Here is a 27,696-nt window from a genome sequence, read left to right as displayed (position 1 = left end):
AGAAACGTTTTCCTAGCCATAGCCAGTCTACATTTTATATCCTCTCTACTTTGACCATCATCAGTTATTTTGCTAAATAGCAAAACTCCTTTACTACTTTAAGTGTCTCATTCCCTAATCTAATTCCTCGGCATCACCTGATTTAATTCAACTACATTCCATTATCCTTATTTTGCTTTTGTGAATGTTCACCTTATATTATCCTTTTAAAACACTGCCCGTTCTGTTCAGATGCGCTTGCAGGTCCTGTGCTATTTCTTCTCCATGGATTTTAATTCCTACTCCGAATGTTTCTTTTGTTTCCTTCACTGCTTGCTCAATATACAGGTTGAATAACATCAGAGATACGCTACAACCCTATCTCACTCCCTTCTCAATCACTGCTTCCCTTTCTTGCTCCTTGACTCTTGTAACTTCCATTTGGCTTCTGTACAAATTGTAAACAGCCATTTGCTCCATGTACTTTACCCCTGCCACCTTTGAAATTTGAAAAAGAGTATTCAAGTCAACATTGTCAGAAGCTTTGTTTAAGTCTACAAATGCTATAAACATTGGTTTGCCTTTCCTTAATCTATTTTCTAAGATAAGTCGTAGGGTCAGTATTGCCTTGTGTGTCCCAAAATTTCTACAGAATCCAAACTGATCATCCCCAAGGTTGGCTCCTGCCAGATTTACCATTCATCTCTAAAGAATTTGTGTTAGTGTTTTGCAGCTGTGACTTATTAAACTGACAGTTCGATAATTTTCACACTTGTCAACACCTGCTTTCTTTAGGATTGGAATTACTATATTCTTCTTGAAGTCTGAGTTGTATTTGACCTGTCTCATACATGTTGCTCACCAGATTGTAGAGTTTTGACATGGCTGGCTCTACCGAGGCTATCAGTAGTTCTAACGGAATATTGTCTACTCCCGGGGCCTTGTTTCGACTTATGTCTTTCAGTGTTCTGTCAAATTCTTCACGCAGTATCATATCTCCCATTTCATCTATCTATGTCTCCCATTTCTATAATATTGCTTTCAATTACATACCCTCTATATTGTCCTTCCACCTTTCTCCTTTCCCTTCTTTGCTTAGGACTGGTTTACCATCTGAGCTCTTGATATTCATACATGTGATTCTCTTTTCTCCAGAGGCCTCTTTAATTTTCCTGTAGGCAGTATCTATTTTACCCCTAGAGCTTCCTGTGATTCTTGGCACTCAGCATACTCACTTTTATTGTACAGAAAGTAATTCCTTACTTCAAAGAAGGTTCTTCCGCCATGTAATCTGAACTTAACAACACTTCTGTCTCACGTACAAAGTATACTTTTGAATGGGGATAGCCTGAACTACCTCTCACATCATGCATCATTACCTCTGCAGTCATACTAATGCATCTATGCTTTCTTGTTTTCACACATTACAAGTAAGATTTAACAGCTCCCTCAAGTTAAGAGGGACCCACCTGGCGTCTTAGTGACCTGGCCTTCCTTTATAAATCTTCCTAATTTAGAATTTTATCTAACAACAGTACTTGGAATTTTATTTCCGGAAGGTAAGAATTGACCAGTCACCTTGCAATTTTATAACCTTAGACAAGTTTGCCATTTCTCAGATAAAAAATCCACTGCTCTGTGGTACAAGGCAAAATTAAGAACTTGAAGCTCCACAGATGTGGACTGACAGTTGTTACAAGAATGTTATGGTACCCACATTGAGCAAAAAAATAGAGAACTAATGTCTACACAGGTGGACTGATGGCAACAATCAGAACCAATGGTTGTTTTCCTGTTTACATACATATTATATATAAATACTATTTCTACTCTGATTTACCTAAACAATATTCTGCGTTAACAGGAACTGTCTTTACATTTTTACCATGGCAGAAGTGTTATGGGTAACGCCATTCAAGAAAGAGACAGCTGTATGTATTATAAAAACAGAAAGAAGGTTGCCAAGGACTTTTCACGTATGCTCAAGAAGTTTTGCTGAGAATCTTGAACACATCCTCCAGTAAGTTCTGATCTCTTGCCATACAATTCCCGTATTTTTGGAGCCCTGAGGAAAACAGTTGTGGCTGTCTTATTTGCTTAGGATGAAGAGGTGTACACCTGGGTACAATATTGTTCCATAGACAAGGGCAAACATTTTTCCACAAAAGCAATGAGCATCTTGCTTCACAATGGGATGGATGTATTAAGAGTTAAGGGAATTACTTTTGAACTAATAAACAGTTTGCTTACTCTTTTTCCAACAGTCTTGTTTTAATTTGATTGCTTCTTCTATCATGTGCTAAATTAAGTATGGTTATTAAATGAATATCAGTTTCCAAGCTGGAGAATTTGACCATGCTTTACTGCCGTTTACTATATGTAAAGAAAGGAAAACTTATTAACTCCATAATGACCGTATATGCTGAATTCTTTCAAAGATCTTTTTATTGCAGAACAATTTTATTTCCCTTTTTAAGATACAATTTCTTTGGCATTTATAAACATATAAAAAGAAGGCCACAGCATATAGCTCACATACATGATTCTTTTTATGTTATTTTATACATAAATGTACAAAAATGCACTGATAATAGAAGGCTCATGTAACTCATTGTCTTAGCACTTCAGTTAAAATATGTTAATACCTATTCCAACATGTATTACTTATATGTTACATAAAAAAGTCATCTCATAAATAAATCCGTAAGTTAAAATGAGATTCGTAGTTTTTAGTCAATGTAATATAGCTGCACACTTTGAACATTACCAACAATTCAAATATTATAAATAAATAAAATATGTGGTGTATCTATCAGCTGCCTTACTGTCTTTATTACAAGCTTTATGACAATTCATTTCCACGCTACTGATAATATCATACAGCAATCATCACTAGCATTGATTTGCTTGACTACAAAATTAAAGCTCAAAGACAAAACATTACTTGTCAGTGCAGTTCCAGGATAATATGAAAAAGAGATAATTACATAAAGAAACAACAAAAATAATAGCTGCACATCGCAGTGTAGTCCTTGTTCTCATCATCCCCAAAAGTAATACATTTTTACACTGCTTGACATTTGAATATTCTGAATTATCTTCCCAAATTATAATGACTGTTCAGGAATCACAAAGCACACATATACTTGCATTTTCTATTTCCTATTCATAGTCCCTAACTTTAATTTATCCCAAGGACTGTAGTGACGTGTCATCAATCTCTATCAATACTAACACATTCTGTCAACAACAACTTATGGATATAAAATGTCTCCATATTGAGGCACAATGAACCCTCAATGCTGAATCTCCCAGCCTAACATAATGCTTGCCTGAATAGACACTGCCATTCACTCCACCATTTTCCCCTTCTTCAATACCCTACGACGTACTCTCTCAATATCTATGTCTTTCTTTGTTAATAAGCTTACATACTGTAGACTGTAACTTATTTTACTCAGTAATATTGCTTACTTTATAAGCAATCAACAGTACAGAATATTTGGCATGATTTATAAAAAAAAAAAAAAAAAAAAAAAAAAAAAAAAAAAAAAAAAAAAAAAAAGAAAAGAAAAGAAAGCGCATGCCAGTATACTTCACAGTACACTATGTAATTCCTTGTCCAGTGAAATTACAATGTTAAATCAAATGCCACACTCAATATTTATTCAGTAACAAGACTAGCACCCTGCCAGTGGAAAAATAATTCTTTGTTTTTTCAGAGCTAGTTTTCATATCAAAAAGATAGAAAAAATAAAAGTTTTAAATAATCTTACAAATATGCATCATAAAGTTGTAAATAGTCTATACAAATATGCATCATTTTTACAGGAGTGATAGTAAACTTAAAAATTAATCTACACATATCATTTTTTTTTATTTTGTCTTTCTAAACTGATGCAATTCCATCTGTATTCTGTCTCGCAAAAGACATAAAAATCTGCTCCAGTGTTGTTTCACTTACAGCATAGTCTTCTATCACTCTGAAATTTTTCTTCATTTCTTCTAATGTTGTAAACAATTGTTTCAGTGTGATTTGTGGATTGGTTATCTGATAATGAAGTAAACCCTAAAAAAAATTGTTTTATGTATAATTAATTTTACTATCAGCAGATTTGTTAATGATACTCAAACTAGAATATTTTACTTTAGGTACGGACTGTTCATAAAATACCTAGTTGTTTTGGGCTGCACATGTACAAATTAGCTTTCTGTTGAGAAATAACTTTAAAAGCAACATGAAAACACGTCTTAATATTAATTTGTCAAATTATGTAACACAACCTAAAACATGAATGAAGATTAACAAAGAAGTTGTACTCCCATGGTTCAAGAGGGAAACATATGATTGAGGAAATTCTTTCACATAATTTCCATGCCTTACATCATTATAAATCAGCGCGTACTATACCTGTTATGAAGGGTACAGGATGAGGTGAAGAAAAGTAAGGAAAGAAAACAGAAATTTTCAGCAAGGTGGGAGACTGTTTGGAAGAGTGGAAAGTAGTTAACTGTACAGTTTGAGATGTAACTGTCAAGTTAATAAATCTACTTAATGCAGTAGTCATACCACATCCATATGGAAGTAGGCAACACACTTTTCAGTTACATTATTTGGCACCTCTCGACTACATGAATACTCTATAATTCATATTTTTATTATCTTCACCTGCAATCTATATTCCTTAGATTTTAAAAGTTTTTTATGATCCTTTAAAGTAATTTAATTACTTGTAGACAGGAACATACATAATATCATTTTATATACTGGGCTTTGAAAATATAGAGATCAATACTTCAAGGAGCCATGTTTCAGTTCAGCCTTTTTGTTGATATTAATATCACTTCAATGATTTAATACAGGTTTTTTTCCTAAAATTCATAAATTTTTATCACAGAATCTGGTTATCCAACGTGTAATAGTGCATTAGTCTTTGATTATGTGTAAATAAAAGCAATGGGAATCTATAAGCATTTTGTCTATAAAATTTGACAATTTATTCATCAGCTACAAAATTTCACAAATTTTGGGTAAAAAAAAAAAAGTCTAACAACAATTATTAGCTCAGATTTTTTCTTTGTTTATAAAAAATGTGTATAGCCATTGAGAATTATGTGAATATTTAATTTTCCATTATAAATATATAAGTTTACTGACAGCAAGAAATGTAATAACTATGCTTGTTATTTGAGAACTAAATCCTTTGCCTGCTCAAGATGTGTTAACGTGTGTTGCTGCTACTGTCCCCAGGTGTTCTGTACAAGTCAAGGAGAGTGGGTCTGCGCATTAGCCGAGTCAGTCTGTGACGTGACGTGCTTTCGATGTTACGATGTGGGGAGTTGGCGACACCATGTCACGTGGCACGGCCGTATGCCACAAGGACCAGTTGAGTTGCAGCAACAAAGAAGCATGGGCTGCTGCCGGAAAGTATTAAAGTTGTATTCACACGACTGGCCAGTGGCGACCAGGATTTGCTAATACCTCGAGTGCTATGTGGATGGATGGCGTGTGAATTTCACACGAAGAAGAAAAAATTAATCGCCAAGCTTTTGTGGTGGGTTCCTCCTTATATATATAGTGAATATTATTGTGTACTTAAGGACTGTTACTGTTGCAGTTGCTTGTGCTAATGGCCAGTAAAGCATTCACTGCAGTGGTGGCGAGACAAGCTATGTTCTGGAACAGCCATGAAATTATGTTACTAAAGTGGCTAGAAATAGCGCCTCGCATTTGTAAGTTTGGATCTGGTGCTTGGTGGCACGCTGAAGGTAGTTGGTTCACTTGAACTTCATTTCTTAATGTAGTTCATTTCTTAATGTAGTTATATATTTAGAATTTTCTGGTTTTATGAATTAGTGGTAGTTGTTTTTTAATAATTTCTTGTGTGTATGGAAGGCAAGTGGCCATGATAAATATAGGTCACATTGTGTTTTAGGGTCGGATAGAGGACGTGTGTATTTTGGTCTATGGCCATAGGGGCCATGATTATTGCGTTAGTGACGTTTTGCCTTAAGCTTGCATAAAGTCTAGAATCTTCCGGACGCTGAGTGTAGTAGAATGCTAATTGTAAATAGAACAATTAATAGTACCCTTCAGTTCAGATAGCATCAAATTAATTTTACCTTTTCAGTAAGTGGAAAACTGAGTGAGAAAGGCGATAGCCGACATTGTAAACATTTGGTTGTTGTTACCGGCACATACAGGGGCCGTTGTCACAAGTGTGACAGTTAATATTGTAAATACTAATTATGGATAGGGCCTTGATATGTAAATGATGTTAACTGATTATTACTGCTGATGAATTCATGTGTATGTGTAATCAATAAAGAAGTCTTGCAACTCCAAACTGGTTGTGTTACTGGCATACAAGGTTAGAGTGTGCAATCGCCACACCAATGGTAGCAGAGCACTCTTTCCGCTGACGGCTTTAGTCTGTTTGTAGTTGCTATGCTTGGCCTTATATTGTTTCTTTTGTCTCTTTTCTGACTTGTCTTTTGTTAATACTGTGGACTTGTTGCTTTCAGCACTTCCTTGTCGCCATGGCCAGTCAAATCTGCCCCGGCATATTGTATTTGCATCAGGATCATCTAGTGCATGAGTTTCGTGAACGCATCCTGTCAACCGAGGGCAGCGTAGCCGATTTAGTGGCCTGACTTTATGCCGCGGCTGACGCTCCAGTATTGTTGTCCATGGATGTTTCTGTCTCGTCTATCTACTTCCCTGGCTGAATTAGTGGCAACTATTTCCCTTTTTGAGCTTAATCCACCTACTCCTAAACAGTTGTATCGCATTCAGGCCCATGGCCCATTACAACTCTTGTCTTATTGATTTAGCCACAGTAGGGGTAGCAGTAATCGTTCTGGGGTTAACTGTTTCGGAGCAGGATTGTGTTAACCACATACTGGAGGGAATCCACCCGCAACACCACACACACTTAGTTTTGGCGGAAAGGCCAGGTAGTTTCCAGCAAATCCAATGTCTGATTAATACAGTGGATGCCTTAACATTTGCTGATGAGCAGATACAAAACTTAGTCTCAAAAATGCGCTCCCCGTGAATCGTCGAGCCACAGGTGCCGACGAACCTTATGCAGAACGTGTCTAACATCCGACTCTGTTTCCACTGTCAAGCTTCCGACCATCTTGTCCGACAGTGCCCAGTGCAGCGTCATGAACGTGCATCTAAGTGACGCCAGAGTGGGGTTATCGTCCGTTTCCCACCTCCCTTACGTATGTGCGTCTCTGAGAAACGAGCCGGTCTGTGACCTGCTCGATTCCGGGAGTTCCCAATCTTTGGTAGATAAGCTGTGGTACCTGGAGTTTTGGCGCTTGTGCAGATTTTCTAGCCTTCGTCCTGGCAGGTACAGATGTCGTGTGGCTAATGGGCAAGAGTTGCCTGTCTTGGGGGAGGTAAGAGTTAAGGTGTTTGTACAAGGATTTTCTTGGCCGATCTTGTTACTGATAGCTGACGGATTGAACACCCCTCTCATTCTAGGGTGTGATTTCATTCAGGCAACACAGTTGGTATTAGACTATACAGGGGGGACGTTTTATTTCAAGTTCCGGCCTGATTGCAAAATTAGCTTTTGTAGTTGCAATCGTGCGAGTGGGGTGCACGCGGTGACTGAGGACGCAGAGCAGGTGGAGGTATGTCACTTAGATCTCGACCAAGCTCAGCAGGTGAAGTGGTTGGTGGACGATTATCCCCAGGTCCTGACCACCAGACTGGGAATGATGAATTTAATTAAGTATAATATACTGTTGACCGATAGTGTTCCAGTGCGCCATGCACCTTACCGTCTTTCCCCACCCAAAATGAAAATATTATGTGAGAAGATCGTTCACATGTTACTTGATGAGGTCAGTAGGTATTCAATTCTCCCTACGCTTCGCCTGTTTTTCTTGTTTCCATGGGACAGAGCGGTGACTATCGGGCTCCTTAAACCAGAAGGTCACACTAGAGTCAGTACCTTTACCGGACCTCCGTAATTGTTACACCAGGTTCAGAGGTGACACCATCTTCACGGTCCTGGACTTGAATCAGGCTTATTACCAAATTCCCCTCACCGAAAACTCTAAAGCAGCCACTGCATTTTGCACCGATTGGAATTTGTTCAAATTTAATTGTGTGCCCTTTGGATTGGCGACTGGTGCAGCAGCATTGTCTCAACTTCTCGATAATGTGCTCGGGGACCTCAAATTCAAGTGCATGTATAACTATCTTGACGATTTAGTCACTTTCAGTGGTTCATTTGAGGATCATCTCGAACATCTGAAGTAAGTCTTTGACAGATTGTGTTCGGCAGGCCTAACGGTGAAGCCCTCTAAAGTTAACATCTGCCGTCTGTGTATATCCTTCTTACGACATCTCATATCAGCAAGTGGGGTGCGTATCGACCAAAGTCGATCAAGGAATTTCTGCCCCCTCACGTCAAGCAGGCAATTGCATGTTTCATCGGTATGACTAATTTCTTCAGGAAATTTATCCTCAGTTTTGCCCAGATTGCAGCCTCTTTGAACCAGCTGCGAAAAAAGAATACTGCCTTCGTTTGAGGAGGTGAACAACAAGAGGGCTTTGAAGCCCTCAAGACAGCAATTGCTACCCCTCCGGTCTTGACGATACCGGATTTTAACCAGCCTTTTATTGTCCAGACGGACGCATTTCATGCCGGCATTGCCGCGGTGTTATTGCAAGAACAACAGGGCAAAAGGCACTCCTATGCACCTCGGTGCCTTAATGACACAGAGCGGAACTACTCCATCTATGAGTGCGAGGCATTGGCGGTCCTCTTTGCTTTAGAAAAATTCACATTCTATTTGGAGCACCGTGAATTTGTTTTGGGATTGTTACAGTCAGGCAGGGAAGAGTACCCCCTGGATCAGATTTTTATCGATTACATTAGCCCTCTGCCCCTTACTAAAAGAGGAAACAGGTACATACTGGTTGCTATTGATGCCTTCACCTGTTTCATGTGGCTTCTGCCCACTCGTGGCATTACTACCGAAATTATGGTGCCAACAGCTGTCTAGGATCATCTCCTGGTTTGGGCCTTCTTATCTAAGGTGTTCAAGGGGTTTTGCTTTGCTAATGGGATCAAACACATCACAACTACTCCCTATTATCCGAAGGCATCCTTCGCAGAGCGTGTCAGTCGGAATTTGAAGGCCGCTCTCTGCATTTATCATTCACGAACACCTACGTGTTGGGATGCTACCTTACCCTGGCTAAACCAAGCCAAACTCTGCCAAGCATGAGTCCACGGGCACTGCGCCTAGCTGTTTAATGTTCGCTTATGTCCCGAACTAGTCTCTCTCTCCAATTTATGGGACATTAACAACCTTCTTCCATGCCAGGTTACTCCGGTGAGTTTGCAGGAAAATTGGAAACGGGCTAAAAATAATTTTGATCTGGCCCACTCGGTATAACCAAGGTAGGCGTTCCTTACACGGTAAGGTCGGGGATCTCGTGCTCATCAGGGATGTTGCTGGCGGTACCGGGTTTGGTCTGAAAGGCAAGCATATGCCACGATTCAGGGGCCCATGCCGCTAGTGAAAATCCTTAGTCCGGTCAACCTTGTAGTCAAGGATCTCTCATCTGGCCGTAATTCCAGGGTGCATCTCAGTCAGGTTAAACTCGGGAACCAGTGTACCCCATAGTCTGCTGCGGTTCCTAAACTAAACCCTCCCCCTCCGGTCATCCTTGGGGGGGGGGGGGGATTGAGCCAGTCCAGTGGGTTTCTGGCACCAGGCGATATCGATTCTTACTCCCATCTTTGATTGTTGTCCCTGTGCCTTGTTCTCTTTGCATCTTTTGAGGCAGGCTATTAATGGTGGCGCGCATGTGCAAGTCGAGGAGAGTGGGACCGCGCATTAGCCGAGTCAGTCTGTGACGTGATGTGCTTTCGATGTTATGATGTGGGGAGTTGGCGACACCATGTCACGTGGCACGGCCACATGCCATGAGGACCAGTTGAGTTGGAGCAACAAAGAAGCATGGGCCACTGCCAGAAAGTATTAAAGTTGTATCGACATGGCTGACCAGTGGCGACCAGGATTTGCTAATACCTCGAGTGCTATGTGGATGGATGGCGTGTGAATTTCACACGAAGAAGAAAAAATTAATCGCCAAGCTTTTGTGGTGGGTTCCTCCTTCTATATATAGTGAATATTATTGTGTACTTAAGGACTGTTGAATGTTGCAGTTGCTCGTGCTAGAGGCCAGTAAAGCATTCACTGCAGTGGTGGCGAGGTGAATTACGTTCTGGAACGGCAATGAAATTATGTTACTAAAGTGGCTAGAAATAGCGCCTCACATTTGTAAGTTTGGATTTGGTGCTTAGTGGCACGCTGAAGGTAGTTGGTTCACTTGAACGTCATTTCTTAATTTAGTTATAGATTCAGATTTTCTGGTTTTACAAATTAGTGGTAGTAGTTGTTTCTTAATAAATTCTTGTGTGTATGGCAAGTGGCCATGATAAATATAGGTCACATTGTGTTTTAGGGTCGGATAGAGGACGTGTGTATTTTGGTCTGTGGCCATCGGGGCTGTGATTATTGCATTAGCGACCTACTGAAGTGACATATTGCAATTTCAATCATCTATTTGAAGGTTGATTGTCACGTTAGGTACTGCACATTTGATTTACATGGTGTCAGCCATTCAGCAAAGACAGATTATCTTGTAAGGTGGACCTTAAGTCATTGGGTGTGGACTGACACATCTTTTCATGTAGTATCTTGATTTTATTTATTTATTTATTTATTTATTTATTTATTTTTTTTTTTTTTTTGGGTCAAAGGAAAATAAGCTCCTTAATTCTGTCCATTGGTTAACTTGTAATATGTTTGTATTAAGGTATTGCTTTTCTATATATATTTGTGTAACTTGTATACAGGGTGTTACAAAAAGGTACGGCCAAACTTTCAGGAAACATTCCTCACACACAAAGAAAGAAAATATGTTATGTGAACATGTGTCCAGAAACGCTTACTTTCCTTGTTAGAGCTCATTTTATTACTTCTCTTCAAATCACATTAATCATGGAATGGAAACACACAGCAACAGAACGTACCAGCGTGACTTCAAACACTTTGTTACAGGAAATGTTCAAAATGTCCTCCGTTAGCGAGGATACATGCATCCACCCTCCGTCGCATTGAATCCCTGATGCGCTGATGCAGCCCTGGAGAATGGCGTATTGTATCACAGCCGTTCACAATATGAGCACGAAGAGTCTCTACATTTGGTACCGGGGTTGCGTAGACAAGAGCTTTCAAATGCCCCATAAATGAAAATGAAGATCGTTGAGGTCAGGAGAGCATGGAGGCCATGGAATTGGTCCGCCTCTGCCAATCCATCGGTCACCGAATCTGTTGTTGAGAAGCGTACGAACACTTCAACTGAAATGTGCAGGAGCTCCATCGTGCATGAACCACATGTTGTGTCATACTTGTAAAGGCTCATGTTCTAGCAGCACAGGTAGAGTATCCCATATGAAATCATGGCGGTGAATCGAGGAAGTACAGTACATACTGACAAAACTAAAATGAGCTCTAACATGGAAATTAAGCATTTCTGGACACATGTCCACATAACATCTTTTCTTTATTTGTGTGTGAGGAATGTTTCCTGAAAGTTTGGCCGTACCTTTTTGTAACACCCTGCATACTACAGTGTGTCTGCCGCTCATGTTTTCCTGTTTTCAGAAACGTGTATATTGGTCGACGCAAGCAAACCTCGCCCCACGAGCTTGCAGTGTGATGGAATGTCAGGATTTGAACTCAGGGCCGTCAGGACTCGGTTAACGCGTGATTTCTCTATTCTGTTCAACGAGAGGCTTATTTTAGGCAGAAGATTTCCTACTGCCCAAAGTTGTGTATAAGTTCACCCTTTGGATCGTGTGTTTGTGAAATCATAATAAATTAACATTTGCTTGCATCCATCACATGTTCGTCAAATTGACGTTTAGCCTTAAGCTTGCATAAAATTTAGAATCTTCCGGATGCTGAGTGTAGTAGAATGCTAATTGCAAATAGAACAGTTAATAGTACCCTTCAGGTCAGATAGCATCAAATTAATTTTACCTTTTCAGTAAGTGGGAAACTGAGTGAGAAAGGCAATAGCCAACACTGTAAACATTTGGTGGTTGTTACTGGCACGTAAAGGGGTCGTTGTCACAAGTGTGACAGTTAATATTGTAAATACTAATTGTAGATAGGGCCTTGATATACAAAGGTTGTTGATTGATTATTACTGCTGATGAATTCATGCATATGTGTAATCAATAAAGAAGTGTTGCAACTACAAACTAGTTGTGTTACTGGTATACAAGGTTAGAGTGTGCAATCGCCACACCACAGCTCTCAGTCCCAAAAATAATTGAGCAACAGAAGTTTCCTGGAGGCAGTAATTCAGCACCTTTGTTACAAGTACTCTGTCAATTTACTGATAAAATTTTGACAGTCAATATGCCTTTATTCTGGACATGAACCAATTTTGCTATCTCTAAGACGTTGGAGCAATGGCTCATCAGATACCCTCAGTATACTATCCAAAGGAAGTAGAAAATTTTGACATTCAAAGTATCTTCACTCTGAACGTGCTCTAATTTTGCCATTCCAAGTCGTTGAAGCAATTATTCATCAGATATCCTCAGTTCTCCATCCAAAGGAAGTAAGTGTGGAATAAAAGCATTTGTGCTGTGTTATTGATTGATTGTTTATGTTCTAGATTTTACTGTGGATAAGACTGATCAACAGAAATTGGCTTCCACAATTTTTGGAAAAGTGATGAGATAGTGGCAGCACTCATGAAGCTATATTTGAAAAGGGGACATAATGTTTATAGCGACGATTGGTATTCCAGCCTAGATCTGCTCCTCTGGCTTCATAACCATGGAACGATCATATGTGGTACTATTTTCAGGAACAGGCACAAGAAGCCAAAACTACAGGACAAATTGAAATGAGGAAAAACCTATTTTATGTCCACTGATAAATGTTTGCACTGAAGTGATGTGACAGAAGAGAAGTGTGGATGTTGAGCAACTGTAATACCGCAGAAATGTTCCAGATGGAAAACACTAACAGAAAGACTGGTGACAGAATATGCCAATTTCTTACAGACGATGACTCTGGTATGGGGAAGTTGACCATACTGACATGCTACAGAGATCAATCAAATCAATATGAAACACTGCGAAGCAGTATAAAAAGTTATTTTTCCGTGTATTCGACCTATGCATTTTAAATTCTCATGCTCCCCACTGAGTAGTAATAAAGTGAAAAAATGGTAGTGTATCATCTGTCTCTGGTAAGAGAAATTGTTGAAGCTTATGTCACAGAAGAGAGGAAAGCTGGCAGATGAAGGCACTTTGATGACAAAAATCCTCTACGATTTACTGGGTAGCATTTTCTAAATATTACTAAAAAAAAAATAAATGCATCTAGAAACCCGGTACAAATGCCGAACATGCACTATACCACCATGTTTCAAGGCTTATATTATAAAATAATTATTAACCGTGGATAATTGCACAGGAAAGATGAGATTACACTGATATGTGTCTAAAACTAAATGAAAAACAGAAAATAAAAATGAAACCAAACACAAAATAAAAATATATTTTTAACTTTGCCAGTGCCAATCTAGACAGTAATGTATTCTAGAGAAGCTTTACGATACAAAAAACTTTAGGTGTCGAGTAACTGTATTTATTTTATATTGAGGGTGGCAAAATCCAGAGCACCCGATGAAGTTGTCACACCCAGTATACCAGAAATATTCAAATGTTCAGAAAAAGCAAGTTGGCTGTGCAGCAAAACATTACAGGTAGTGACACAAAAGTTGTCTCTCAGCACAATTTGCAGTATTAGGTGACAACAAAGCCATATTCGGCATGAAATGCAGTGAGAACATTTGCAGTGATCACAGGGTCAAGGGATAATGCTGAGCATGTAAATGTCACATTTAGTTTATGAAGCTTAGACGCATATTCCATGTCAGTGTATACTGTACGCAATGATTTGAGAACACATATGCGAGTGTGACAGAAAAATTGATATTTTATTCTGAAGTATGTGAAGTTCCTGGGTCTCTCACCAAGAGAGACTGAAATATGACAATGAGCTGAAATTTGAGAGAAGATTTACAAAATTCTACTTACTTCTCCTGTCACAAAATGATGTGCTACAACAACATTTTTTAAATTAATAACACAGTTAGACAATATACAATATTTTGCAATAGGTGGGTGTGAATGTCAAAGTCTCCTTATTTATTTGTGTGTTATAAAACGCTTATTAATTTGTTCATTTAGATGAAAGGTCTTTAGAGAAACAGGGCAATCAAGAAGAAGAAGAAGGAGGAGGAGAAGAAGAAGAAGAATAATAAGAAGAAGGAGGACAATAATGATTATTACTATGGAGAATAAGTACAGATCATAATTTGTAAACAATAGTTTGTTCCTACCTAATTTCTAAAATCACTCTGAAAAACAGAGAAAATTACTGTGTACAATCAATACTATAAGCACTATCACACTTTTGGAAGAATACCAAATCTGTTTGGCTTTACAAAGGATAACAGCATCAGAGAAACCATTATGACATTACACTAGACAACTGAAGCAAGGTCTAAGAAAAAATTCAAGACACTTACATAGGCTCTCTCTCTCTCTCTCTCTCTCTCTCTCTCTCTCTCTCTCTCTCTCTCTCTGTGTGTGTGTGTGTGTGTGTGTGTGTGTGTGTGTGTGTAAGGCACTCCACAGCATAAAATGATACAAGATGTTTGAAATGCATACCATGAGAGGAAGTCTCAGATTAAAGCGGATATTAGGCGATCTTTCTTCTGCTTTGTTCAACGAGTCTATCCAAGCAATTAGCAATAAAAGAAAGGATCAGAAGTAGAACTACAATTCACTGTGAGAGGGTAAAAAAAAAAAGGAGGAGGACGATGTAGGAGCTCCAGAATCAGTGAGGAAAGAAATACGTGGCAAACAATACAGTAACAATGTGATAGAACCTATGCAAAGATATCAAGATTAACTTGCTTGGTACTAAAGACAGACAAGAAGACTTAATACTGTAGGAGAAGACTGAGATTGGAACATATATACAAATGATTGGGGATGTGATTAAAATAAAAATTATTTCAAAATACATGAAACAAAAAGAGTTTGTGAGACTGTAAGTACTCTCTTGTTTCCTGCAGCTGAAAACTTAAGATATTGAATAGTAAGCAATTTCAAATTTTGGAAGTTTCCTTCTTATTCACTAATGGGCTATCAATACAGGCTTAACTGATTCAAAAGTAATTTTTCTCTCAAGGCTTGCAGGTGGTGTTAGCACAGGCACTTGAAAGTATTTAAAACTAACATAACAGAAGTCAGTACCAACGATTTCAACAGTGTAATTCTCAGTTAACAGAAATACAGTACATTCTTCATACACAGTATAGCTATAATATCAAGGCCTTATTTAAGTCGTGGTGCACCTCCAATTTTCTCCATTTTGAGATTCTAAAGCTCAAATGTAACTGAGTGATACCAATTCTCTGACCAAGATACCTGAAATCCTGCAGTCCATCACTTGTGAGGGATTATCATTTCTTTCTATTGTCATCACTCAATTACTGGTATGTTTAAGTCTCAGTATATTGAAATGAATGAAACTGGATGTGTACCACTACTGAAATAAAGCCTTCAATTGACTTTCTGCTGTAACATAATAGATTACTAATATGTCTTCGCATGTTTCTTTAAATTCATCTGGAGAATATGGCAATATATCTTTGAGTTAGTTTCGGGTTCCGTGAATCATTTGCACAATAAATTGTAATGACGTGGAATGAGTCATTTATTTTATCATAAATTATGTTGTAACAACATACTGATTACTTACAAGCGGGTTAAAAAATGAGTTATTTATGAATAAGGGAGATGACTCACCCAAAGGCGGAAGTGCTGAGTCATTTATAGGTGCAAAAACAAAGGGTACGGAGCTTGTCTAGCTTTCAGAATGCTGTTCCTTTTTCTGTCTGTAGGAAAAACGCGCGCGTACCCCCCCCCCCCCCCCCCCCCCTCCCCCCACACACGTCTCTCACTACATTGTGCTCATTTGACTACCAGATGTGTAATAGCCCACAGTGAGTGTACTGGGGTGGAGGGTGGGGTGTGGGTGTGCGTAAGGGTTGGGGTGGGGGTGTGGGTGGCTGGCTTGTGGGAGAGTGGGGAGCCATCTGTCTGCTAGCTAGGGGTGCAGGTAGAGGGGACAGTTGGCAGACTGCTTTGCACATGATTTCACATAATTTGGGATGAGAAAACAGCACACAACTAACTGATGTGGGGACACAAATTAGACGGGGGTACTGAAGCAGGAGAAGGCACGTGCAGATGGACTAGGATGTTGTGTAGGTTGGGTGGGTGGTGGAACACCACTTTAGAAGGGGTTGGAAGTATCTTTGGTAGGATGTCCCTAATTTCAGAGCATGATGATAGATAATCAAAGCCTGACAAGGGAAGTGGTTCAGTCATTTCAGTCCGAGTTGGTATTGGTCGACAAGGGGGGATGCTTCTTTGTGGTTGGTTCTTGGGATAGATGTGAGTATCAGGTGTGTGAGGATATGGCATGGGAAATCTGTTTATGAATTAGGTCTGGAAGGTATTGCCTGTCTGTCTCACAAATGAGGCCTTCAGCATACTGGGCAAGGGAGTTATCATTACTGCAGATGCTTCTACCATGGGTGGCCAGACTGTATGGAAGGGATTTTTTTTTTTTTTTTTTTTATGTGGAAGGGGTGGCAGCTGTCAAAATGCAGGTACAGTTGGCAATTGGTGGGTTTGAGGTGGACTGAGGTGTTGATGGAGCCATCTGAATGGAGGACATCAGCATCTAGGAAGGTGGCACAATGTATGGAAGAGAACCAGGTGAAGTGGATGGGAAAAAAAGGTGTTGAGGTTGTGGAGGAATGCGGATAAAATGTCCTGGCCTTGGGGCCAGATTATAAAGATGTCATCGACAAACTTGTACCAGATCAGGGGTTTTGGGAAGCTAGAAATGTTTCCTGTACAGATATGAGTCAGTAATTCCTGCCCAACACCTTTTACACATTACAATAATAGATATTCTTCTACAGGATAGTAGGAGTTGTCAAGGAGAAACTTTTTCAGTTTGTTTTCAAATGTTACTTTGTTGTCCACCACACATATTATTTCACTGGGCAAATGATAAAAAAAATTTTGGTTGCATTGCTGTGTACCCATTTTTGTGCCAAGGACAATATTAATGTGGTGTAATCAATGTAATTTTTTTCTCTTGGTGTTGTAATTATACACATCATCATTTCTTTTGAACTGCAGTGGATTATTTACAACAAAGGCCATGAGGGAATAAACATACTATGAAGTAGTAGTCAAAATATTTACTTCCTTAAATAGAAGTCTACCAGATGATTGCATGTGAGCACTCACATTTTTCTTACAGCAGGTTTTTGAGCAATTAAGACTTTCTTTCTTAAAGATGAGTTACACCAGGAATGTTATTCTGTATGACATTACTGCGTGAAAATAAGCAAACAGAAACAACTCGCATAGAACTGAAGAGTTGAAAACAACCATTATCAGGGCAATTACAGAAATCACACCAAATGAATTGGCGAAAGCTTCCCAAAACATGCTGAGGGGTGCTGAGTTGTGTATTGAAGTTTATGGTGAACATTTTCAGCACCACCTGTGAACTACTTACCTACTGAGCATTCAGCATGTTGTTTTTCATAATAATAATTAGCTACTCAGTATTTACAATAAACAAGTGCTGTTCATAAGACATGGGGTCACTTCCATTTTATCTTCTCCCTATTGTCATAGATAACTGTTGCCCCACAGTAATGACACACTCGAAGCATTAAACAGCACATTTGCATGATATCCCAGCCAACTGCTTATTTGATTGATAATTATCTAGTAGACATCTGCCTCATTGTGGGATTGTGTTACTAGTTTCGAATTTGTGTCATTTTCTTGCATTGATTGTAAATTTTTCCTCATCTAGCTTCGTGTTTACTGTATATTACTAAGGAACAGGTACATGCTTGCAATTGTGAAACAACAATGGAATGGAACAAGACAATGTTCTTTGTGGCTGGCATGCTTTTTACGTAGGTATGCCCACTGGTGGGTTAAAGAAATAGGTACCTAAAAACACGCCTGTATTAGAATGCAGTGTTCTGTCAAAATTTCAGAGCAATTGGTCAAGAACTTTCAGAAATACACAGTTTTGAATAAATGGACATTCAATTTCTATTTATATAGATCTTCACTATGCTAACTATTATTGCAATCTAAATAACGTATCTTTTTCAGGAGAAAAAAAAAGTGTGCCTCGTGTATGGCTGCCAACCAAGTACCATGTTTTAAGTATAGACCAAAGACAATAATTTTTGAAAACAGTTAAGGCAGGAGAAAGGGAGAAGAGTGTGCGAGGGATAGGGGGAGGGTGATGGTGTGTGTGTGTGTGTGTGTGTGTGTGTGTGTGTGTGTGTGTGTGTGAGAGAGAGAGAGAGAGAGAGAGAGAGAGAGAGAGAGGGGGGGGGGGGGGGGGGAGAGAGGGGGGGAGAGGGGGGAAGGAGGGAGGGAGGGAGAGAGAGAGGGGGGAGGGGGGAAGGAGGGAGGGAGAGAGAGGGGGGGAGGGGGGAAGGAGGGAGGGGGAGAGAGAGGGGGGAGGGGGGAAGGAGGGAGGGGGAGAGAGAGGGGGGAGGGGGGAAGGAGGGAGGGAGAGAGAGGGGGGGAGGGGGGAAGGAGGGAGGGAGGGGGGGGAGAGAGAGAGAGAGAGAGAGAGAGAGAGAGAGAGAGAGAGAGAGAGAGAGATATTTAATACATACCACATGCTCGTCTTGGAGAAAGCAGTTATTTTTAAATTTTTCTTGAAACCAAAATTTCAGTTTGTTCACTTGCTCTATGTCACTTCCAGATTTTATCTTTATCACAACAGTAAAACCTTGCCCAAACACTTGTTTCAGATACTGACTGTTCCCCATGCACATGAACTGTCCGGCCACCATAATTGCCAGGCGAGTACATAAAGCTTCGCATTCCTCCATGCTGTAAAAAAAAAAAAAAAATTGAATATTTATAATGGTTATAATGGCTACTGCTCTAAAATCCTAAGTGAATTAAAACTAAAACTATGAAATAGAACAGCAGTAAAAACTAAATCCTCAAACATTCACTGAGACTTATTCAGCAAATGCGAGAGACAGTATGTTTGCAGGTGTCAAGTTGAACTGATGATTCCATTTTTATACATTAATAAAATTTCAGCTTCTGCTAAAGGACACTTTTAAGCATCCACATATATTATACAACTGTTGTACATACGCATGCAAGTAAGCATGTTCCACATCTCCTCCTAACCACTGGAGTGATTCCAACCAGTCTTGGTACACTTATCACTTACTGTCTGGAAGTCATTGGTGTGGGGATAAGAACCAAAGTAGTTGGGGTGGGGGGGGAGAGAGGGGGAAAAAAACAGTGTAGCCCACAACTCACAAATAGCAATACTTCACTCATCCAGTATTTGAGAATGAGAGCACTCAGAGACAGAGACTTGCAACAAACTTTACACATAATTTCAAACCTTTAAAAAGCTTTCCCTCACTGATGACCCCCCATAAAATGATGAAAGGAGAAAAGTTTATCACTCACAAATTTTTTTCTGTTCATGCAGTAAGACAACCACATGAAGCAGGACATTTTAATTAATTACCTTTTTGTTATTAATTGTATTCACAACATACTTTGCAGACAGTATTCATATATACTACCGAATGTACCAGAAGAATTGTATCATTGGCCAACACATAATTCAGGATATATGTCACGAACACCGAGGTGTGTGGAAAACACCTGCATCATGCAGTATGTTTAAATTTCTTACTTCACTGCTACTAACTCTACATTCAAAACTTTTCACAGACAGTATCCATATCTGCCACTGATTGTACATACAAAAATATATCATTGTACAACACGTACTTCAGGAGATATGATGTCAAAGGCAAAGGTGCATGAAAAACTGCCACATCATACACGATGTTTTAATTTATTGCTTCTTTACTACTAACTCTATTTGCAACACATTTCACAAGCAGTATCTACATATGTTGCTGAACGGACCAACAAAAATATATCATTGTACAACACACAGTTGGGAGATATGATGTCAAATACAGAAATGTACAAAAACTGCAGCATCATGTACAACATTTTAATTTATTATTACTTTACTGCTACCTCTATTTGCAATACACGTCATACACAGTAACCGTATATACCACTGGATGCACATGTAAAATTGTATCACGCGGCAGCACATAGGTCAGGAGATATGACATCATAAACACCGAGTTGCGAGAGAATTAAACAGAAGGGCAAAATTCACTAGAGATACTGGTGACATGTGTACAAATGTGAGTGAAATACATTAAATATATATGTGTTTGTGGGCAATGCCACAGGTAAAAAGGTCATCCTAAATACCTGAACAACTTCAACCAAGTTTGGTAAAAGTATTAGTTCCAATCCGGAAAGAAATGCTGTGGGGTAATGTAGTATCATAGCTTATTAATACTGCCAGTGCTGGTGCCTTGAAGATCCCTGCTTGTGATGTGAGTGGTACTTTGAACAGTGCCACAATGAAGAACCTCTATGATGCTGATCAATGAAGACCACCAGGACAGTGTCTTAAGTGGCGAGCACCAGTCTGCCTGTCTTTAATACTTCCGTGTCACTAGTTGGTGCCAAACATTACACCAAGCTGTTGATAGCTCACTCTACCAGCAAATAATCAGCATACATAGACGCACGCTCTTGTCGGACCTATGCTTATCGCTAGCTGCATCTGCCGCATGTTTTCAACAGTGTAGCAGTTCTTTTGCACAATTTTAGTAAATTATATTTCTTTAAACTGCACTTATGTCAACTAATTCTTTTGCTTGCCTGTCCAGATTCCTTTAGCTACAGACCCTCTGACCACTTCCAGCAATTTATCATTTGCACACAAGGACATAACATTTGGTTCCTTGGAACATAACAGTTACAGACTCGCAACACAACAGGTAAGATCCACCAGTGTCCTATTTGGTGCAGCAAGGAGAGAAAGAAGGGGGAAGGAGGAAATGGACAGACAGTGAGGGGGCAAAGATGAGATGGAAACAGATTTGGGGGGGGGGGGGGGGGGTGAGGAGGAGATGGGCAGATAGAGACAGAGAGGGGGAAATCGACAGGGAAATGAGACAGGAGTTGATGGACAGAGGAATAAAAGAGGAAGAAGTGGACAGAGAGAGGGGATAGGAGTTGATGGACAAAGGAAGAAAAGAGGAAGAGGTGGACAGAGAGAGGGGACAAGAATTGAGAAAAGGGGAAGAGAGAGGGGACAGGAATGATGAAAAGAGGAAGAGGTGGACAGAGAGAGGGGACAGGAATGATGAAAAGAGGAAGAGGTGGACAGAGAGAGGGGACAGGAGTTGATGGACAGAGGAAGAAAAGAGGAACAGGTGGACAGAGAGAGAGAGGACAGGAATTTATGGACAGAGGATGAAGTGGACAGAGAGAGACGGGGGACTGGAATAGATGGACAAAGGAAGAAAATAGGAAGAGGTGGACAGAGACAGGAGAACAAAGAGATAGCCAGAGAGAGGAAGGAGGGGAAATGAACAGAGAAGGGGAAGAGGAGGAAATGGACAGAGAGGGGGAAAAGGAGGAGAGGAACAGGGAGTGGGTGGAGGAGGAGATGGACAGAGAAAGGTGGAGGAAGTGATAAACTGATAGAAGAGTAAAATAAATACATACCCACCCAATGCCAGGTCCTCAGCTAGTAGATGATGAATCTATAGATTGTGAGATTGTGTAGCAAACACAAAGTTTTTTGGATGAATATCGATTGGAGGGAACATACAAAGATACTGGCAAAAAGAATGTCCTCAGCATGCTATGCTCTAAGGATGTTAGCATCTTTGTAATAGCCAATTTTTTGTGGTGACATACTATGCCTACATTCTCTCAATTCTTAGCTATGGGATGCTTTTCTAGGGACTGAAGGCACAAAACATGGACATGGTTTTTAAACTTCAGAAAAGGGCAATAATAACAATAAATGGAGGTAGTAGTAGGACTATTTAAAAAATTAGGCATCCTTACTGCAACAAGTATATCTACTAAACTGTGGTGCCTATCATGGAAAATATTACAAAATACTAGATCAATAGTTCTACACACAGTAATGGAGCAGCAGCCATTTTGGAGTTACATTTATCCAGGAAAAACAAACAAAAAACTCAAAACAGCATTTTACACCACGGGATAAAATTGCATAATAAATTGCCAAAGGAAATGATAAAAATTACTAAAATAAATTTGTTAAGAAAGCAGCTAAAATGTTCTTCACAAGTAATGTATATTACATAACTGTAGATCACTTAGAGGACTCACAGTAGTGGATGGTAATGAAAGGGGTAACTACAGCATCTTTTCATATGTCAGTATATGATTGTGGTTTACTGCTTTCGCAGGTAACATGTTTCAAGATGTAAAATACATGGTTGTTGGTTTGCTGGTGGAGGGGACCAAACAGTGAAATCATCGGTCCCATTGGCTTAGGGAAGGAAGGCAGCTGTGCCCTTTCAAAAGAACCATCCCTGGATTTCCCTGAAGCGATTTAGGGAAAACCTAGATCAGGATGGCAAGAAGTGGGTTTGAACCATCGTCGTCCTGGATGTGAGTCCAGTATGCTAACCACTGTGTCACCTCGTTTAGTAAAATGCATGACAGGACTGTTTGTTGGGTTAGTTTTTCAGGTGGCAAGCAGCACACAGTTGAATCTGGAGTCTGGGATTGAGTTAAGCTTCACAGCAGTATCTTCAGAGTCCAGGAGCCTTTGGTGAACATCTTAGAGTATGCATCAGTGAAGAGCAGAACTATGTTTTACATTGCAAGTAACCGGACACAGTCCAGGAGTCATCTGCAGGTGTCCTCAGTGTGTGCGGCAATGAAGAACAGAACTATATTTTATACTGCAAGTTACCTGAAACAAACTGTGTGTAAATCAAGAAACATGATACAATAGGAAATTACTGAATAAAGCATCACAGCTGTTAAGACCTCATATTCTGGAGGTTGGAGCTGCTCTGTCCAGCTATTCCGATTTGGGTTTTCCATGGTTTTCCTAGATCACATTGTCAAATCCCAGGATTATTCCTTAATCAAGGCCACGAGACATTTTATGTATTCTGTATATTTTGGACTATTTTGATTGGCAATGGATTACCTTGACAAATCCTATATCATTGTGGGATGATTTTTGGATAAATAAAGGTAAGTAAGTACACGAATTGCAAACTTCAAGGCTTGAACCCATGCTCAATCTTAATGCAGTTATAGCATATGCGAAAGACATGGGTGTGATCTTATGATCAGAACGGAACAGAACCTACAGAAAGCCAATAGTAGTTTAAATAAATATTAAAAAATTGTCTCGTTCCAAGCTAATTCTCAGGAAAACTAGCCTAATACCAATGTGGAGAGGATTCAAACTAGACTACAAAAATAATTGCTGCAGTAGGCTGGTATATCCATAAGGGTGAAATCTTCAAGATGGGGACAAATTTTATAACTCTAACAGTGACCTTGGGCTAATAGATGTTCATACAAAATGCTTTGCACTTTTGATATAGAGAACAGTGCAACTGTACCACAAATACCAAGACAGTGCACTACCTGGAACTATAAAGACATATAAGCCAGACAGTGTCCAAGTATCGATAAATTTGGGATAAACACATCAAAATGTTGCTGCTGGAAACTGGCTACCTCTGGGCAGAAACAAACCTACTGCAAGATTGAACCACTGCTCAATTATACTAGCTAATGAATATCAATGGAAGAGTCAGCCATATGGAAGCAACATATACCTATAAGGACTGGGACATAACACGGAAGAATATTCACAATGAAGTGTTAAGAACTGACATAAGATCAGCCTCGTACAAAATAGTTAATGAAACATTACCGATGCAATAAAAATTTCACAAAATACATTTGTCATAAACATCTACAGCTATGTTATTACTCTGCTATTCACAATAAAGTGCCTGATAAAGGGTCCAATGAACTATCTCTCTACCGTTCCACTCTCGAATGGTATGCGGGAAAAAATAGCATTTAAATTTTTCTGTGCGAGCCCTGATTTCTCTTATTTTATTGTGATGATCATTTCTCCCTATGTAGGTGGGTGCCAACAGAATGTTTTTGCAATCTGAGGAGAAAACTGGTGATTGAAATTTCATGAGAAGATCCCGTTGCAATGAAAAACACCTTTATTTTAATGATTGCCACTCCAATTCACGTATCATGTCTGCTATCTCCCCTATTTCGCAAAACAAGCTGTCCTTCTTTGAACTTTCTTGATGTCATCCATCAGTCCCTCCTGATGTTGGTCCCACACCACACAGCAATACTCCACAATAGGGCGGATAAGCATGGTATAAGCAGTCTCTTTGGTCAACCTGTTGCACCTTCTAAGTGTTCTGCCAATGCTCTACCCACAACATTATCTATTTGATTATTCCAATTTAGGTTATTTTTAATTGTAATTGTAATCCCTAAGTATTTAGTTGAATTTACAGCCTTCAGATTTGAGTGACTTATCACATAATCAAGATTTAACAGATTTCTTTTAATACACTTGACAATAACTTCACACTTTTCTTTATTCAGGGTCAACTGCCACTTTTTGCACCAAACAGATATCTTATCTAAATCATTTTCCAATTTGGTTTGCCCATCTGAAGACTTTACAATCAGTAAATGACAGCATCTTCTGCAAATAATCTAAGAGGGCTACTCAGATTGTCTCATATGTCATTAATATAGGTAAGGAACAATAGAGCGACTATAACAATTCCTTGGGGAATGCTGAATATTACTTCTATTTACTCGATGACTTTCTGTCTATTACTACGAACTATGAACTTTCTGACAGGAAATCATGAATCCAGTCACCCAACTGAGGCGATATTCCATAGGTACGCAGTTTGGTTAGAAAACTGCTTGTGAGAAACTGTTCTGGAAATGTAAAAAATATGGAATCAATTTGACATCTCCTGCTGATAGCACTCATGAATTCACGAGTATAAAGAGCTAGTTGTGTTTCACAAGAACGATATTTTCTGAATCCGTGCTGACTGTGTGTCAAAAAAATCGTTTTCTTCGAGGTTCTTCATAATGTTCGAACACAGTATATGTTCCAAAACCCTACAGCAAATCGACATTAGTGATATGGGTCTGTAATTCAGCGAATTACTCCTACTTCCCTTTTTGGGTATTGGTGTGACTTGAACAATTTTCCAGTCTTTAGGTACAGACCTTTCTGTGAGCGAGCAGCTGTATATAATTGCTCAATATGGAGCTATTGTATCAACATACTCTGAAAGTAACCGGACTGGTATACAATCTGGACCAGAGGTCTTGCCTTTATTGAGTGATTTAAGCTGCTTTGATACACCGAGGATATCTACTTCTATGTTTCTCATCTTGGTAGTTGTTCTTGATTGGAATTCAGGAATATTTTTTTGGCGTATTTGGTGAAGGAATTTCAGAAACCTGTGTTTTAATAAGTCTGCTTTAGTGGCACTGTCATCAGTGACTTCACTGTTGTTATCACACAGTGAAGGTATTGATTGAGTCTTGCCACTGGTGTGCTTTTTGTATGACCAGAACCCCTTTGGGTCTTCTGCCAGGTTCCGAGTCAGAGTTTCGTTGTGGAAATTATTAAAAGCATCTTGCATTGTAGTATGTGATATATTTTGAACTAAACTTTGCCAATCTTGGGAATTTTGCATTCTTTTAAATTTGGCATGCTTTCTTCATTGCTTCCGCAGCAGCGATCCAACTCATTTTGTGTACCATGGGGGATCAGTACCATCACTTATTAATTTATGTGGTATATATATCCCTAAATCACCGTCGATACTGTCTCTTTTAAATCATTCCATATCTTTTCTACCCTTATATGATCAGATTGGAAGCAGTGAAGACTGTCTCTTAAAAAGGCAATAAGAGCATTTTTATCAGCTTTAAGTAGACATACTTTGCGTTTCTTTTTGATAGTTGTAGGTGTTACAGTATTCAGCCTAGCAGCAACTGTCTTGTGGTCACTAATCCCTGTATTTGTCACGATACTCCCTATTTGTCCAGGATTATTTGTTGCTAAGAAGTCAAGTATTCTTTTGCAAACATTTATGATTTGAGTGGGCTCATGAACTAATTGTTCAAAATAATTTTCTGAGAAAGCATTCAGTACAATTTTGGATTTTATGCCTGCCACCGTCTTTAAATGTATAATTTTTCCAGCGTATCGAGGATAGATTGAAGTCTGATTGTTAAGTATAACCTGTACCCATACTACTTGGCAGGAACTATCTACTTCAATTTCACTACAAGTTGAACTACTTCTGACAGCAATAAATACTCCACCACCAACTGTATTTAATCTATCCTTTCTGAACACCATTAGACGGTTTGAAAAAAATTTGGCTGAACTTCTTGCCGGCTTTAGCCAACTTTCTGTACCTAGAACTATTTGAGCTTGTTCAGTGCTTTCTATTAGGGCTTGGAGCTCTGGTTCTTTCCCAACACAGTTACGATGATTTACAACTACAATACCGATCATTTCTACAACTATCTTACTGTGTTCCACCCGCCCTTTTCTAGGCGGACAACCTTTATGTGGTTTCCTGGGACCCTCTAACCTAAACAACCACCCAGTCCCTTCCACAAGGCTCCCACTACCTGTGTAACTGCTTCCTGTGTGTAGTAGACTCCTAACCTATTAAGAGGAACTCAGAAACCCGCCACCTGATAGTGCATGTTAAGGAATCTGCAGCCTACAAGTCACAGAACCACCTGAGCCTCTGATTCAGACCCTCCACTCAGCTCTACACCAAAGGACCACAGTCGGTTCTATCGACAATGCTGCAGATGGTGAACTCTGCCTTAATATTACAAGCAAGAGTGGCAGTCTTTACCATTTCTGTTAGCCACCTGAAACCAGAGAGCATCTCCTCCGATCCAAAGCAACGCACATCATTGGTACCGACATGAGCCACCACCTGCAATTGGCTGCACCCTGTACTCTTCATGGAATCCGGAAGCACCCTTTCCACGTCCGGAATGACTCGCACACTGAGTGCACACTGGCTTCCTTCCCCTCCTTGGCAGCCATGTTCCTAAGGGGCCCCATTATGCACCTAACATTGGAGCTCTGAACTAAAAGCAAACCCACCCTCTGTGAATGCCTCGACATTGCTGTCCGAGAGGCTTCCTCTCGAACAGCGTGGATTACTGCATCTGGTTTAGAGACTTTGTCAGCCACATATAATGCCCAAAACCTGTTTGTCAAGCAAACCAGGGAGGTCAAGCAAACCACGATCGGCCCCTTGGAAAGACTATCGCTGCCTGCCAGACTTTGGAATGATCTCCCCGCGTCCAAAGCCCCCCCCCCCCCCCCCCCCTTCCCCCCCACAGTTAACGCAGAACAGGAAATCAGCGATCATAAAGCGGTTACTGCATCGATGATTTCAGCCGTAAATAGAAATATAAAAAGAGATAGGAAGATTTTTCTGTTTAGCAAAAGTGACAAAAAGCAGATTACAGAGTACCTGACGGC

General features: G+C 39.6%; 1 protein-coding gene across 1 annotated transcript in view; it reads right to left on the bottom strand.

Annotated features, from left to right (window-relative positions):
• Positions 1 to 3,540: 3,540 nt before the first annotated feature.
• LOC126475260 (phospholipid-transporting ATPase ABCA1-like) overlaps positions 3,541 to 27,696 on the bottom strand; it is a 407,094-nt gene continuing 382,938 nt past the window's right edge. Inside the window, exons 25-26 of the mRNA XM_050102975.1 lie at positions 18,857 to 19,076; positions 3,541 to 4,048 (exon numbers count right to left, since the gene is read on the bottom strand). Coding sequence (XP_049958932.1) covers positions 3,869 to 4,048; positions 18,857 to 19,076 — 400 coding nt within the window. The 3' untranslated portion in view covers positions 3,541 to 3,868. The remainder of the gene's footprint in view (positions 4,049 to 18,856; positions 19,077 to 27,696) is intronic.

This window comes from Schistocerca serialis, chromosome 4 (genome assembly GCF_023864345.2).
Source record: "Schistocerca serialis cubense isolate TAMUIC-IGC-003099 chromosome 4, iqSchSeri2.2, whole genome shotgun sequence".
Taxonomy (NCBI): domain Eukaryota; kingdom Metazoa; phylum Arthropoda; class Insecta; order Orthoptera; family Acrididae; genus Schistocerca; species Schistocerca serialis.
Note: the sequence above shows the minus strand (reverse complement) of the source record. Positions and strands in the feature narration are given on the sequence as shown.